This window comes from Monodelphis domestica, chromosome 2 (genome assembly GCF_027887165.1).
Source record: "Monodelphis domestica isolate mMonDom1 chromosome 2, mMonDom1.pri, whole genome shotgun sequence".
In the NCBI taxonomy this organism is placed as follows: domain Eukaryota; kingdom Metazoa; phylum Chordata; class Mammalia; order Didelphimorphia; family Didelphidae; genus Monodelphis; species Monodelphis domestica.
The window spans coordinates 262,771,883-262,787,601 of NC_077228.1; the positions used below are offsets into that span (position 1 = coordinate 262,771,883).

The following is a 15,719-nucleotide window of genomic DNA, read 5'->3' on the forward strand; positions in this document are numbered from 1 at the left end:
TATCTCAACTCATTCTTTTTCTCCCTTTCTATTTATTTATTTCTAGAAAATATCTCACTTGGCTATCACTCAGTGTTTGGTACATGGAAAACAGAGTTCATCCCTTCTTCCTTCCTACTATTCTCCCAACAATTAGTTCTTTTCCTATTTAATGAAATTCTCAAGGTCACAAGCATTGAATCATTTCAAATTTTGAGCTCCCTTTGCCTTCAGATTCTCCATTTTTTTTGTCCCTGTATTAGAGGCAGCAAAGTATAAGGCAGTAATGGTGGGACCTTTTAGAGACCAGATGCTGGAACTGTAACCCTCATGCCACATGCATGCTCCCTGCCTTCCCCCAGACAGGGGAGGGAGAAAGTGCTCCTATTGGGCTACTGAACAAAGGGGTTAGTCATATGAGAAAAGACCTCACACATGCATGGAGAGGGGGAAGGAAGAAGTCTATTCTGGCACCTGTTCCATATGTTCACCAACACAGGTAAAGAGGGAGCAAGCATTCAATTTAGAGTCAGAGGACCTAATCTCCAATCCTTTCTCCCTTACTTCATCCCTGTGTGATCTCTGGCAAATTATTTAATCTTTGGGCTTCCACTCTTCATTTGTAAATAAAGCCATTGAATAAGATGACTTCCTAAAATCCTCTCTAGTTCTCATTTATGGTCCTAAGTATATGAACCTGTGGATTCAGTATCAAATTATAAGGATGATCCAGTAGCCAGAAAAACAAATTCTGTTAAATTTTTATAATGGATCTCATTGTGAGGAAAATCACTTTAATGATGTAGACACAGACTCCTATGCATGCTTTCCTCTTATATTGGATTCTTTTCTATGTCTTTGAATAAGTTCACCACAGGGTTTCCATCCAACATTCTGGAGGACTTTTGTGTTCTCTCCTGACAGTAGATGGATACATGGGCTATCCCAAAAGTATTCCTCTCTTTTCCCACATGATCAACTCATCTTCATTTTAAGTAAACATTTCCCTGAAAATGTTCTTTTTAGTTCTTATTAAATATTGCACAGTCTATTAATATGATGAACCTCTCCATTATAATATTCATTTTTTAATTCCTCAGAGACTAGCCTTGCAATAGCACAGTAAAATATTGGTTACTGGTATTAGAAAAATGGGCTTTCATTTCTAGGAGAAGTTTTGGACCAATAAAGGAGCATATATGAGAATACATATATAGATCATATACTTGTATATTTATGTGCATATATATTCCTTTATTTAGATAATTAAATGAAATATAATGGAGACATTAGCTTTCTTATTGTGCATTGCTACCATTTTCATTAAGTATAGTTTTAGAAGCTCTAGAAAAATGAAATAAAAAAAACAAATTAAGGAAATATATATAATTGGAGTAGAGGCCAAAATGATTATATTTTCAGATGATATTTGTCTGTTCATATATACATCCATATACACACAAACACATATGGAAAATACTACAAGTTTTCTAATTAATAGCATATATAATAAACATTCTTCATTTCTATTTTTTCTTCTGGGTAATTGGTAAGGTCAAATTCTTTTGTGTGGGCAAGGATTTCTTCTTTTCTCCCTTCCTTTTCCCTCTCCTCTTCTCTTCTTCTTGAAATGAGAATGGATAGTATGAATAGTTTCTCAAATGGAGGCTCTAGGAAGGAACTTACAAAATGGAGAAAGTCAATGAACAGAAGGTGAAGAAGTCATCTCGGATTCACAAACTATTACCTTTGAAGATCTTTCATATGTATCATTGCATGAATATTATGTTTCACTCTTATCTGATTTTCTTTATGGTTTCTTGAGCACAAATCACATTTACTCTAATAGGTGATTTTTTATTTTAAGGGTGGCCATTAAATTTGATGAAGCATTGCATCCCTAGCATTTAACAGAATACCCAATTTTATAGGTGAGAAAATTGAGTCCCAGAAAGGTGGAATGATTTCCTCAGGGAATTAGGGATAAAACTAAAACACATAGCATTATTTATCTAAAACCAGGGATTTGCTTGAGCTAGCTCTAACCATTATCTGATCAATCATTACATTTTAACTTTGAACATTTATACCTTTGAACTTAGGAAAGAGTTTGATTTACATCTAGACTTAAGAAAGTGGTGGAGAAAATATTAATAATGCAGATTAATCTTAAAAGGGTATTGTATATGTATATATATATATATATATATATATATATTATTGAGCTGGTTGTTAAGCATTTACCACCATACCCCTGCCTAAAGCCCAGTTTAGGATTCTAGTTAGTATTAAGTAACACAGGTTCTAAATGGAAGAGAGAGTATTTGAATATTTCAGAGCCAGTACTCTTTCCATTTTATAATGTAACAGAGTATGGAGGACAAGGTTATAAAGAATAATAAGTCAATATTCAACAACTTCATAGCAGATAAGATTTTTTAAAGCCCACAATGAGTGTGTATTTCCCTTAGAATCCTTCAACAATTATACATTCATAAAAATTATGATCATATGAAGATATAAAACATTTAAAAAAGACTATACCATAGCATAAAATTAATTTTGTAAGAGAGGGAAGAAAAATTATTGAAAATAGATCAGGAATGGTTAAAAATATCTGAAGGCAAACAAAGTAGACTTCATGATAAGTTCTATAAAGTGATGAAATTTAAAGAAGTTAAAGAAACATGTGTACTTTAACAATCATGTTTTCTTGAATTAGATTAAACATGCTATTTGAATTAATAGTAATGATTTTTTAAAGACAGTTGCAACGGCCTGCCAGCGACTGTTGCATAAAGGATCTCTTTGGTGGGTAATAACTTGAGGAGGAGAAAGAAGTTGGGAGGAAGGGATAATAAATTGAGAGACACAGACAAATTAATTGAAATAAGGAGCAGTGTGTGCCCCTGTAATATCTTCCCTTTTAGGGGAGTCTATGAAGGAAGATATGTACAACAAAGAATGGGTGGAATAAGGGATAGGAATAGCTGGCCACAGAGTGACACTAACAAAGGTGGGGAGGCTAGGGAAACAAAAGAATAAAGGAAGAAGATCTTTAGAGACCAGAGAAGGGCTCCAGAGAAGGAGAGATCCAGATGGCAGAAAGCCAGAGTTAGAGAGAGAGAGGAGCAGTGCTTTTCCTGTCTTTTATTATGGCAATGATTGGGAGTTACTTATGTACCTCCCAATACAGATGTAACAAAGCATAGTGAATTCATAATGGTTTCAGATGCTAATGATGACACAGTCTAGGCCTCTAGCCCTCACAATTCAAAGGAGCTTGGGCTTTGTGCCAGAATATTAATGAGTTTGCCAAGAACAAAGGAAGCATGGTGAAGCCCAACTTTCACTGCCTCCAGAGGTCTGACCATGTGCCTTTCAAAGGGATGCTGTTTGACCAGATTAGAGCTAAGCCTTCTATAGCTCAGACTCAGAGATTCTCCTGGCCTTTGAGCTGTCTCATAAAATTGCTCTGACCAAGCATAATATGATATCAATACATCAACTACATTTCCCAGATTTATATGCCTGGAATCCTACAACAGTCTATCTTCAATGTAAATATTACCCTCTCCCCAGTTGTCCATGATATAATGGAAGTTAAGTATGCAGAATGATGATGAATAGATTGAAATGTTTTCATTGTGCATGATAAATTCCATGGGAAAGCAGACAGACTCCATCACTTTAGGGATTTCTTTCTGTGTTTCTTCTCTAGGCCTGTGAAATTTTTAGCTAATTGATCACTAAGGGATTAAGGGAAATGCTTCCAAAGGGAAAAGGTGGAGTTTATTAGAGAATATATTCATGCATGTTTCTGATCTTGAAGACATATAAAAGCAAGTCTAGGGGAATGTGGATTTAACTCTTTGGGGGCACAGCTAGGAACTCTCAGGCACTGGGTATGAACAAAGACTTCTTTGTTTCTGGCTGCCCCACTATGAAGACTTTTACCTGAGGACTGATAATAGGGAGGTACAAAACTTCCTGAGAGGTTAGAAAGAAGGAAGAATGAAAGTCAAACATAAATATTGGAGACAAAGAGAGGAATAAAAGTTAGAAGACTTTTTGGTTTTGGTAGGGACAAAATCTGATTTGGGGCATGTCAAATTTGAGGTTCCTATAGATTGTGTAGGTAGAGATATGTCATAGCAAGTTGGCAACAAGAGTTTATGGCTCAGAAGAGAGGTCAATATTGGTGATATAGCTTACTTATTTGTCTGCATAGGGAATGGTAGTTGAGGAATTGAAGGAGAATATGTTGCAAATGAGGGAGGAGTAGGAAACTTGAGCACAAAGTGACTGCAAAAATGAAATTTAAAACCTATGACAAATAATAAGGGAAATATCAAAAGACATAAAGTTCAAATAAGACATAGTCCCTGCCATCACAGAGCCTATATTATGACACATTTCTGTTTCTACTTCGGTTGATTAAATTCAATGTCAATGAAAAAATTGGGTTTTATGTGAAATGGATAGTAAATTTCAAATAGAGCATTTTATACCTGCCTAACTCCCTGCACCATAGCTACATACTTCACTCCTAATTTCCTCAATCAACTAGTGAGTATTTCTTAAGGCATTTCTTATTTGTCGGGTACTCTGCTATGTCTTGGGGATGCAAGTAAAAAATGAAATAATTCTTACTTGAAAGAAACTTAAATTCTAATGAGGGTGTTGACAAGTCATCCATATCTGCTACCCAGAGGAGTTAATTTTCTTATTCTAAAGGAGAAAGCACAGAGTATAAAGTGGCATTTATGAATCTCCAAGGACAATCAAAGAGCATATAGTCCCTCCTATAGCTGTAGAGATGGAAGATAAAAGAGGTGAAAGCAGATTCTTGATGAACAATCACATTAAGTACTAGGAAGAAAATGAGTAGTCAATAAAAGGAAAAACAATATTCAGAGAGTTAGGAGTTAGGAGGAGAAAAAAGATTGTGGTGGTTTGAAATCAAGGGAGTATTATAATAAATAATAATAATGGACTATATTGATTGGTAATTGATAACTAACAGATCAGGCAGTTATCTTCTATCTCCCTCACTTCCTCCGTTTTCCTCCCTCTTCTTCCCTTCAGCCTCCTTCCCCTTTCCTTCTTCTTCTTCTTTCTAAATCACTCAGGGTGAGTTTATGTTGTTTCCCATGAAATACTGTTTCTCTTCTTTATCTTAAATAAGGGGTTTATTTGGAGAAGACAGGAAGGAATAGGGAATGGAGGTAAGAGGGTTGAAGATTTCCCTAATACTACAATAAGTCTTAGGTTGGAGGATGTTGGATTATAGTTCAAATTGAGAGAAATGGCTGATAGGTCTGGAAGTTCAGTTACTATCACCAACAGAGCAAGTCAGAGAGATATCTGGACTTTTGTCCTTCTTTCTTCTGCCTTCAAAGTCACCAGACTTCTTCAGCTTGAGTCTCCAAGGTCGAAGAAAGGAAAAAAAAAAACAGCCTTTCCCCCTCATACAAGCCACACAAGGTCCAGCCAGAAGTTGGCTTTTGCGTCCAACTGTTTCTCCCAGTAACATTCCAAATAGAACCCTCACTGACTGACAGATCCACTCAGCTACTGCTTCTGCCTTTTTGCATGCTTCCCAGTTTCTCTTTCTTCCACAAATCCTCCCTTTTTGTCTTGGAAAAATGCAACCAGCATTGTTAATAATACTTACCTTTTAGATACATATTTTGTTATATTTCTAACTATCTAATTCTTAACCCTGTACTATATTAAATATTCATTACCCTCCCAAAACAACAAATCTTAATCTATCTTAGTTATTCTGTATATTTAATCCTATGCTAAGTTTAGGTATAGGAAAATGGTTTAGGTAATAGGAATTTTACATGAACATGGTTTTTGAACATAATAACAAATCATATGACAATTTTAAACAATTTTAACAGTTTTGAATATGTAATTATCTTATCTCCCAATTTCTATAAATTCAACTAAAATTTCTATTACTAACCATTGCTAACCTAAAATCATAATGTGATCTAACTTCTAAACTTAAGTAGTTTTTATGTATGTCCCTACTTCCCTAAGACTATGAACAAGTTTTCTAAACTGTCCCTATAGTTAGTCATTAGGACATTAATAAATTATTTTAATATAATTAGTTTGTTGGTACATTAGTATTCACATATGTACATAGGTTATAGCTATACAGATTTACATATGTACAAATATAATACATTGTTCTTGATTTCTGTGCAAACTCATGCAGATAAGAAATTTCTTTGTCTGAATTTTCCATAGAAATTTATATATCAGTGTGAATTTTATGTTTTGCAACTATGCATGTGTTGTATACTTACCCATTCCATGAGATTTCTTCCTACATTGTATTTCTGTGTAGCATATGTATGTATATATGTGATATTAACATGTAGGTTACATTCTTACATAACCTCATGATCACATGTCCAAAATTTCATAGTCCTTCTTTCTTTTAATGTTGATTGTAGAAAACTGTGTATCTTGGTCTCTCTTTGTCTATGCAACATTGCCACTTTTTGTCTGTTGTCATTCTTGATTGTAGTCCTGTGTTCTTTAATATTCAGGAACATCTGGAACAATCAGGAACATACTGGAACAATCAGGAACATGCATGAATGTAAGGTTTTTTACATGTGCATGTATGTAAGATTGAAATTTTTCATTGTGCATGTAATTAAGCTATGAATTCTTCACGAGTGCTTGTCAGAATTCATTAGTTATTTTTCATGTGTGATCATCTTCATGAGTGGGTATATGAATAATGTATAATGTAAAAGTTCTTAGAATTTTGTTAAGAATATGAATTTTAAGTTTTCTTATCTTTTTGATGTTTGAATTTTTCACAAGAGGATTTATTGTTTGCTGTCTTTTAGATATATCTTGGAGATAGTATTTGGATATAATGTAGTTCATTTGGTCAAGGAATTATGTTTTCATTTGAAATAACTTTGTTACTTTTTTTGATGTTACTATGGTTGTCAGCGACTTTGTATAGATTATGTAGAGACTTTTCTTTGGATCTAATCTTTAAATGTCTGTTTTACTGGCTATATTCCTTTCTGGAGCTGTTTTATTTGCTTTTGCATAACTTTTCTGTTGTCATTTCTGTTGATTCATACTCTAGTGTCCTTTCCTTTGTTTTCCATTCATAGACTTTCATTCCCAAGGACCATTATTGATCTTTTTTTCCCCCTAGGGCTATTTGTGTTCCTGTTTATGACTAGGGCTTCTTTTTTATCATATGTGATTTGCATGTATCTTCATTGAGGACATGACCAAATTGTTGTTTCTTGTGAGATATCTGAAACTATGAGGTGTTATATCCATGGTATACCCTCCCTCTCTTCCTTCCCCTGATAGAGATTGTTTTAGGATGAAGGTTGAGAGATATGGATAACCTGTTTCAGTTCTCATCTAGAACTTGATGTTAAAGTCTTTGATAACAAATTCATACAATGTGAATAGATGCTTCAATAGCATTCTAGGTGTTTCCCATCTTCTATTACTGTGGTGTTTGTATTTGCCATAGTTATGAAGTTGGAGTTTGCTATGCAAAGCATAGGACTTTCCTTGTTGTGATTGAATTACTTAGTTGTTCTTTTGCCAGAATATTTTTATTTTTCTACCTAAGACTAGTCTTCATTCTCACAAGGTTTTGTGTTGTATGCTACCCTATGGAACTCCAACTAATCTTTGTTTCACTCTTACTGCATGAATGGTATTTGTCATGTTTTTGAAATTAGAGAATAGATGTGAAATTGTATATCTATCTCTCCTCCTCTAGTTCTTTAATGTGTTCCTTGATATCGTCTTTCCCATTCAAAATTAGTAGTATTAGCCATGAAATTCAATTTCTCTATAAAGTCATCTTCATTATCAACTCCTAATCTTGCAAAAAGTTCCTCCAATGGTATACAACTTGTCCTGTGCCCAAAGATCACCTCCTCATCATCATATTGATAAGATTTTGAATGTTCTGGTTTTAGGTATTCAATTTTCTGAATTGTGTCCCACACATCTCCTTCCTTATCTTTCACTATCTTGGTCCATTATTATTATTACACCATCTGGTATTCCTTCTGACTCTGTTTCTGATTCTGAGTCACTGAATTCTGTAATCCTTATGTTATTCATTGGATTTTGTCAGGTGCCATGTAAACTTGTGTCAGATGTTAACTCTGGCTTTGTGTGTTGATCTAACCCTATGTCACTAGCTTTTATATTTCCCAAATCTGTTTCTAGTTGATTCTCATTGATAAGTTTTAGATTCTTGTTTTGAGGTGGTATATTTGATGGTATGGGGTTAGTTTCTTCTTGCAGATATGTAATGCTGTTGCTAAAATTCATAGGTTCTACTCTGTCATCAGCCTGAAGGTTTTGTTTATCTTCCCTCTCTTTTGACTGTGTAGAGATAGAAACCTTTCCCTCTATGATGTTATCTTCTGGGAATAAGTTTAGTACATCTGCATTTTTTCTTTAACTACTAGGATGTGTGCCTTCATTCTTCCCCACAGTACTCCATACATATGCTTCTGACTGTGTAGCTAAGGTATTTATTGTTATTGAATCACTGTTCATTTCTTTGCTACCCTCTGCCAGCTGTATGTTTGAATCAGTTAAATCTTCTTGATTTAAATAATTTCCTATGAGATCTTCATTTGACGTTGAATGAACTATATCCTCTATAACACTGGACAATGAATTCAAATCAAATCTATGATTAAGGTCATATAATGTTACTTGGCCAGATCCCCTTCCTCCTCCACTTAGAAGGTTGGTTTCAAGCCTGCCATTTCAACCCTTGGCTGTTCTTTCAGTTACTAAGTCTTTCATTCCATTCATCTATTCAAATTTAACTGTTATTTCACCTCCATTATTTTGAATATGATTATTATTTTCAAATGTAATGTCAGATTCCCTTTCATTTTTATTGTCTAAATCAGTCATTGCAGGATGGAAAGTTTCAGCTTCAGGATTCAAATTAGATGTTTTTTTTTCTTCTAAGGAGATCTGTGTCATACAACTATTTGAAGAATTAACTGAGTTTTGTGGGATTTTGTTATGTAAATCTGTGAATCTTTCCAAAGTATTTACATCTTCATTAACAGGAACCTCAGAACAGTAACAGTGAATTTATGCTTTGATTTTCTGCTACAGTCATTTAGCTGCAGGGAATTGAAATTTTGTTTCTCTGTATCTCTCACTAACTCCTGCTTGAGTTTATGTGACTTTTTCTGACTTTTTCTTTTGTAAAATTCAATCCCTGTGCCCATTCTGCACTGAAAAAAGTTTTCCAAGAATATTTTGATTTGATTTCTACTTTTTTCATGTGTGGTTACTATACAGTTTTTCTCTAAGTCTCTTATATTTTTATTTGAGAAATGATGTCTTTAACTTCTGCATCAAGCTGTTTTACTTGTCTCTGCTTGTCATGTGGTTTGTTACTTGATTTGTCTTTCTCATCACTCACAGATTTAATTTCTTGTACCCTTATTTCACTGTTTCTTTTCTGTTTCCCATTAATATTAATAGCCATCACTCTTTCACTATTTTCTCCATCCCCATGTACCAAACTACATACATTATAATCTTAGCTTTATAATTCCCTCCTAACCATATCTGAATATTTGAGTTTAGCTCCTGATTTTATAGCATCTTTCATTCCTTGCAAGCCAATTGCATGTTGTGTGAATTTCAGCATACAATGCTCACAGCACATAGGGTTTTGCTTATTGTATATTTTACTTTTGTGCTTTTGTTGTTAATAACTTCATATTTCTTTTTTAGAAAATAGTCTTTGATCAGGTGTCCTCTCTTATGGCAGAAAAAACATTGCCTAGTCTCTCTCTACATGGTTCTTGGCTTATAGGCAGGTTTTGTGTATGTCCTATATTCAAAGTTTTGATTTCTTCAATCTCCTTTTCTCTTTAAATTTTCTGTGATTCTTCTAAATTTTCCTTTAAATCTGCCAACTGTTTACTCTGATCTGAATGACTGTCATGAATGTAAGTTGCCACATCCCATAATTCAATTAAACTCACACTGTCATATTTTGGAAAATGATGTCTGAAAAAGTTTTTTAAGTGCATCCTTTCAAAAAATTGTCTCCTTACATTCAATATAGACTCATCTGTGTTTGTTTCTAAACCCATTATAGAATCAGCCATTTCACATAGGTGATCAATAAAGGAAGCTGGATGTTCTCCTTTATTTTGCACCAATATGTCAAATTTTTCCCATGCATTTGTTTTTGAGCAACACATTTTTATGGCTTGGAGCAAGTTCTCCCTGCACTTTCTCAGGTAGGTCATGCTGAAGGGATTAGAGAAATCAAAGTCTTCCCTTTGCTCTTCTTTAGGCCAACATGTCAGTGCAGTTTCTGACCTAGTCATATCAATGAATTGGCAATATTCATGGGGGCTAAAAAGTTCTGCCAAAAGAAATTTCACATCCTGAAAATCAGGTTCAAAAACTTGGAAAGCACGCTTCAGCTCCTTCTGAGTTTTATAGGGCTCATCGATAAACTTTGGGAACCTTTTCTTCAGGGAATCTAACTCCTGGATAGTAAATTGCCTATGAACCTTTGAATGTAACACACCAGCTATACTTGATATCTTGGTAACATCTTTGAATGGAAAAATTTTCTCAATTTCACTATTTGCCTTAGTGTCCTTATCACTATCATTTCCCTGTGTACTGGACCTTGCTTTCTTAGCCTTTCTGTCTTTCTTCTTGGGTGCATTGTCTGCCTGATCATTTCCCTTATCCTTTATCTGATCTAGCCCTTTTGCTTTCAGAAATTCTTCAAACATATTCTTACCTAAGGTTTCCAAGTTTGTATCTACTACCATGATCTGTGCTGTATGTTTAGGAATCACAAATCTGTATATGTTCTTAAGGTAGGTCACTGTCTGTATTGCAGTCATGGAAATGATGTAGATCTGTGTCAGAATTTGCCAGAGAATGGTTTCTTTTTGAAATGGCAACTGGAATATAAACATAGTTGTATTGCTAAAGTATGCCAGAGAATCCACAAGCATATTAGTCATTTTGCTATATAAGATATTATAAATCTAATAGCCTGTAATGGCTGCCAGCACAACTACCCCACAGATCACTTGTTTGAACATCTTTGCTTTCAGGAATTATGAAGTTCAGTCAGTCTGGGTGCCAAATTGTAATAAATAATAATAATGAACTATATTGATTGGTAATTGATAACTAACAGATGAGGCAGTTATCTTCTTTTTCCCTCACTTCCTCCCTTTTCCTCCTTCTTCTTCCCTTCAACCTCCCTCCCCCTTCCTTCTTCTTCTTCTTTCTAAATCACTCAGGGTGAGTTTATGATGTTTCAAATGAAATATTCTTTCTCTTCTCTATCTTAAGTAAGGAGTTTATTTGGGGAGGATAGCAAGGGATAAGGAATGGAGGTAAGAGGGTTAAGGATTTTCCTAATACTACAATAAGTCTTAGGTTGGAGGCTATTGGAATATAGTTCAAATTGATAGAAATGGCTGATAGGTCTGGAAGTTCAGTCACTATCATCAACAGAGCAAGTCAAAGAGATATCTGGCCTTTTGTCCTTTTTTCTGCCTTCAAAGTCACCAGACTTCCTTCAGCTTGAGTCTCCAAGGTCCAAGAGAGGAAAAAACAGTCTTCTTCTCTCATACAAGCCACACAAGGTCCAACTAGCAGTTGGCTTTTGCCTCCAACTATTTCTCACAGTAACATTCCAAATAGAACCCTCTCATTTGACTGACAGGTCATCACTCAGCTACTGCTTCTGCCTTTTTGCATGCTTCCCCATTTCTCTCTTCCACAGTATGGAATATCATCATGATTATGTTTTTTTTTATAGTACCATTTTGAGAGTTTCCCAAGTGATTTCCTCATCACCACCCCATGAAATAGGTATTACATGTATTATTTCTATTTTATAGATTATGAAACTAAAGTTCTGAGAAGTTAAATAATTTGCCTATGACCATATTACTATTAAGTATTTATAATGGGATCCAGTCCAGATCTCCTGACTTTAGGTGCAAGACACTATCCAATAAACCTTTCAGTCTTTTGTTGTATCCCAGGTGACAAATAAATGTTAAAGTTATTAAGTATTATCAGAGTTGGAATGTGAGTATAGTAGAGAGAATGGGTCACTTTAAGGTAGCAGGGTTGGATGATGGTGCAAATAATGCCCCCCAAAGAGTGGAACAAGTTTCCCTGGGATGTTTTGGTGTGTTCAGGCTGTGTCAACCAAATAGGGGCTGATTGCATTAGAATTTCTGTTAAAGTATATCTGGAATCCCAATAATGAGAAATATGGTTTTTAGTGGACCTGTGTAACCCATATGTGTTAGTGACTAGAATATGATGAAAGTACATGGCATGGCTAAGATTGTGTCAAGGATAATGGAAAAGATGGGAAACCAGTGGAGATTATGAAAAAATGATTTAATTTGGTAATTGATTGGATATAGTGGAAGAGAGAGAAATCAAGGATGACTAGAGGTTTTAGAAGCTGGATGACTGAGAAAAATCAAATTGTTATTGTAAGAAATTGAGAAGTCAAGAGTAGGATCTTATTTTGAAAGAAATATGATTCCTATTTTAGATATATTAACTTTGGAATGACTATAAGACAGCTAGCTAAAGATATCATATGAAGTATGTGTAGGGAATTGTGAAAGCCATAGCCATAGACTTGTGAATTATCTACATAGACTTTAGAATTTAAGATAAGATGAATTTTCTTAGAGGAAGCAAATATAGAGAAAGAATTTAGGAGTAGGCCTCTTGATTCATCTATGTTTAGAAAAGTAAAGCAGATGGTAGAGCTAGCAAAAGCGATGGAGGGTTAGTTAATGAGTTAGGAAGAGACCCTTCCCTCTTCCCCAAGAGCATTGGTGTCATGAAATCTGGCGAAAGAGAGGGTTTCATTAATGAAGGAGTGGTCAGAAGTGTACAATGCTACACACCATGCCAAAGAAACGAGGACAAAAAATGTTCCAATTTGCATTATTTAACATATAGTTAAGTGATATCTGCATAATATTTTTTAGTACAAAGATCTTTATGTGCTTTGTCTCATCTAATCCTCAGAATAACTCGGTGTGCTATAGAATGAAAGTGATATTACAATAGGGCTCCCTTATCTGAAGTTTAGGTCTTGAAACATATTCCCTGTGTATAGTGCATCCTACCATACTCTCATTTGAATGAAATAGGAACTGAGTTTCAGAGAAGTTAAGTGACTTTTCTAAGGTCACACAGTTTTAAAATCTAAGCTTTCTCCTGTCAGGTACTGAACTTACTCCATGACCTCTAACCCTTTTCCAACAAAACTGTATTTTTTTTTTTACCATATCCAGTGACATGGACTTGGAACAGACATGGAAGGGATAATAGAAAACATTTCAGAAGCTAGACCTAAACCCTGGCATCTGGAAACAACATGAAGGTGAGTTTTTTAAATTTCCTGTACTCTTCCAAGAATAGAAGATTCAGGATCCCACAAAACTAAGGAGAAATAAATATTTCTCTTTCTAGTGTTGTTTTTTAGTTCTCACCTATAAGAACATCAGTAATGCTTTCTGGCTGCTAGAGATAATTTGGAAAATGAAGTAAAAGCAATACAAAATCAAACTATTTTTTACTATGTTTTTGAGTTATTTCTTTTCTGGTCCCCTATCAAATAACAGGGAACCCCATTTTCAGTTGCATCACATTGCAATAGAAATGGTTAATTAAGCATCTGTGTATTTGATGTGTAAGGTTTTAGATGATTGTTGAGAAGAATGTATTTGATGACATAAGGGATAATCTTTCCAGTATAAAGACCATATTCTTTTGCAAAATTAAGTCCATGAACATGTCCTTCTTGGAACTAGTTAAAGTTGGTAAACTGGCCCTCTCCTAATTTATACAATCCATCCCAATCCTTTCTTCCCTTTCACTAAACCTATGCCCTTAATGTCCTTGAATAGGAAATACATATGTGCTACTTGCTTGCTTGATTGAATATCAGATCTGAGAACTTCAGAGGCCATATCATCTGATTGTACCTAATCAAGAATCTCCCCTTTAACATACCTGATGAGTATGTATCCAACCTAGTTCTTCATGTCTGATTTCTTGATTTTCTGCTTTTCATTCTCATATCCTTCATTTTTCCAAGCAGGATGTCATCTGTTGGTAGAAGCAATATTTGTATCACTCAGTCCTACATTTTGAAGAAAGACCAAACAAATTCAAGGAAAAGAGGGCATATTTACATTTCATATTTTTTCCTCTTGGTGATCACAGGACTGGGAATTTAATTCTCCAAAACAGATAATCAATTTCATTGGGAGAAATGTTTGGCGCTATTATCATTTTTCATTATGTAAAAACCAGATATTACCCATAGAATGATATTATATGTCATAATGCCAACCAGGAAATTGATGAAAATTTCAGTTTTTAACTATTTTGTAGGAACAAACTGCAGAAGATGAAAAATGAACAGAGCATGGAAGTCAATGATAGTTCAGGAGGATACTTCATCTTAATGGGTTTTTCTGACCGACCTCAGCTAGAATTGGTACTTTCATTATTTTTCTTTGTGTTGTACACCATTACATTGATGGGCAATATGACCATTATCATTTTATCTTTTCTGGACTCTCGGCTCCATACACCTATGTACTTCTTCCTCAGAAACCTCTCCTTCTTAGACATCGGTTTCATTACTAGCGTTGTCCCCCAAATGCTGATTAACATCTGGGGGCATAATAAAAGAATCAGTTATATTGGCTGCTTGGTCCAATACTCAGTAGCCTTGGCTCTTGGCTCTACTGAATGTGTGCTCCTTGCTGTGATGGCTGTGGACCGCTATTTTGCTGTTTGTTGGCCCTTGCGCTATGCCACTATCATGCATCAACGTCTCTGCCATCTCCTGGCAGCTACTTCTTGGTTCTCAGGCTTTGCTAATTCAGTCCTCCAGTCATCTTTGGCAATGGTGTTGCCATTATGTGGCCACCGTCAGGTAGACCATTTCGTTTGTGAACTACTTGTCATTGTAAGGTTATCTTGTGTGGACACTAGGTCAATGGAATCCAAAATGTTCATTGCTCGCTTGATCATTTTGGCCATACCTGTCTCTATCATCCTCACCTCATATGCCCATATTGCTTGGGCAGTGGCAAAGATCCACTCAGCTGAGGGACAGAGGAAGGCTTTTAAGACCTGTGCCTCACACTTGATGGTGGTTTCATTGTACTTTGGGACTATCATGTTTATATATCTTCAGCCCAGGAACAATTATTCCCAGGTCCAAGGTAAGGTCCTTGCCCTTATCTATACCATTATAGCCCCCTCCCTCAACCCTTTGATATATACACTGAGAAATAAAGATATTAATAGGGCAATGAAGAAAGTGATGGGGAAACAGGATACTTAAGAGAGTAACAGAAGCTGGAAGTCTTTGGATCACAGGTTCATTATCTTTAGAACTGAATGGAACTACTATTCTCCCAACACTTTTTATAGATAAGAAACTAGAACCCAGAGAACTTAAGTGATTTATTGGAAGTAGCATTGGACCCAGGTCTAACTGTAAGTGTGCTTTCCATAGCATCGTGCTACCTATGTGATAAAGGATGAAAAGGTTTGCAATTTGCAAAACTGTAAAAAACTGAGAAATGCAAATCTAGGAATGATTGACAGTGGCATGTGACCAAAGGTCACATGGG

General features: G+C 35.2%; 1 protein-coding gene across 1 annotated transcript; it reads left to right on the forward strand.

The window, feature by feature from the left end:
- Positions 1-14,497: 14,497 nt before the first annotated feature.
- LOC100020324 (putative olfactory receptor 2W6) lies at positions 14,498-15,427 on the forward strand. Its single transcript, XM_007483367.2, has one exon. The coding sequence runs from the start codon at positions 14,498-14,500 to the stop codon at positions 15,425-15,427; it is 930 nt and encodes a 309-aa protein (XP_007483429.2).
- The last annotated feature ends 292 nt before the right edge of the window (positions 15,428-15,719 follow it).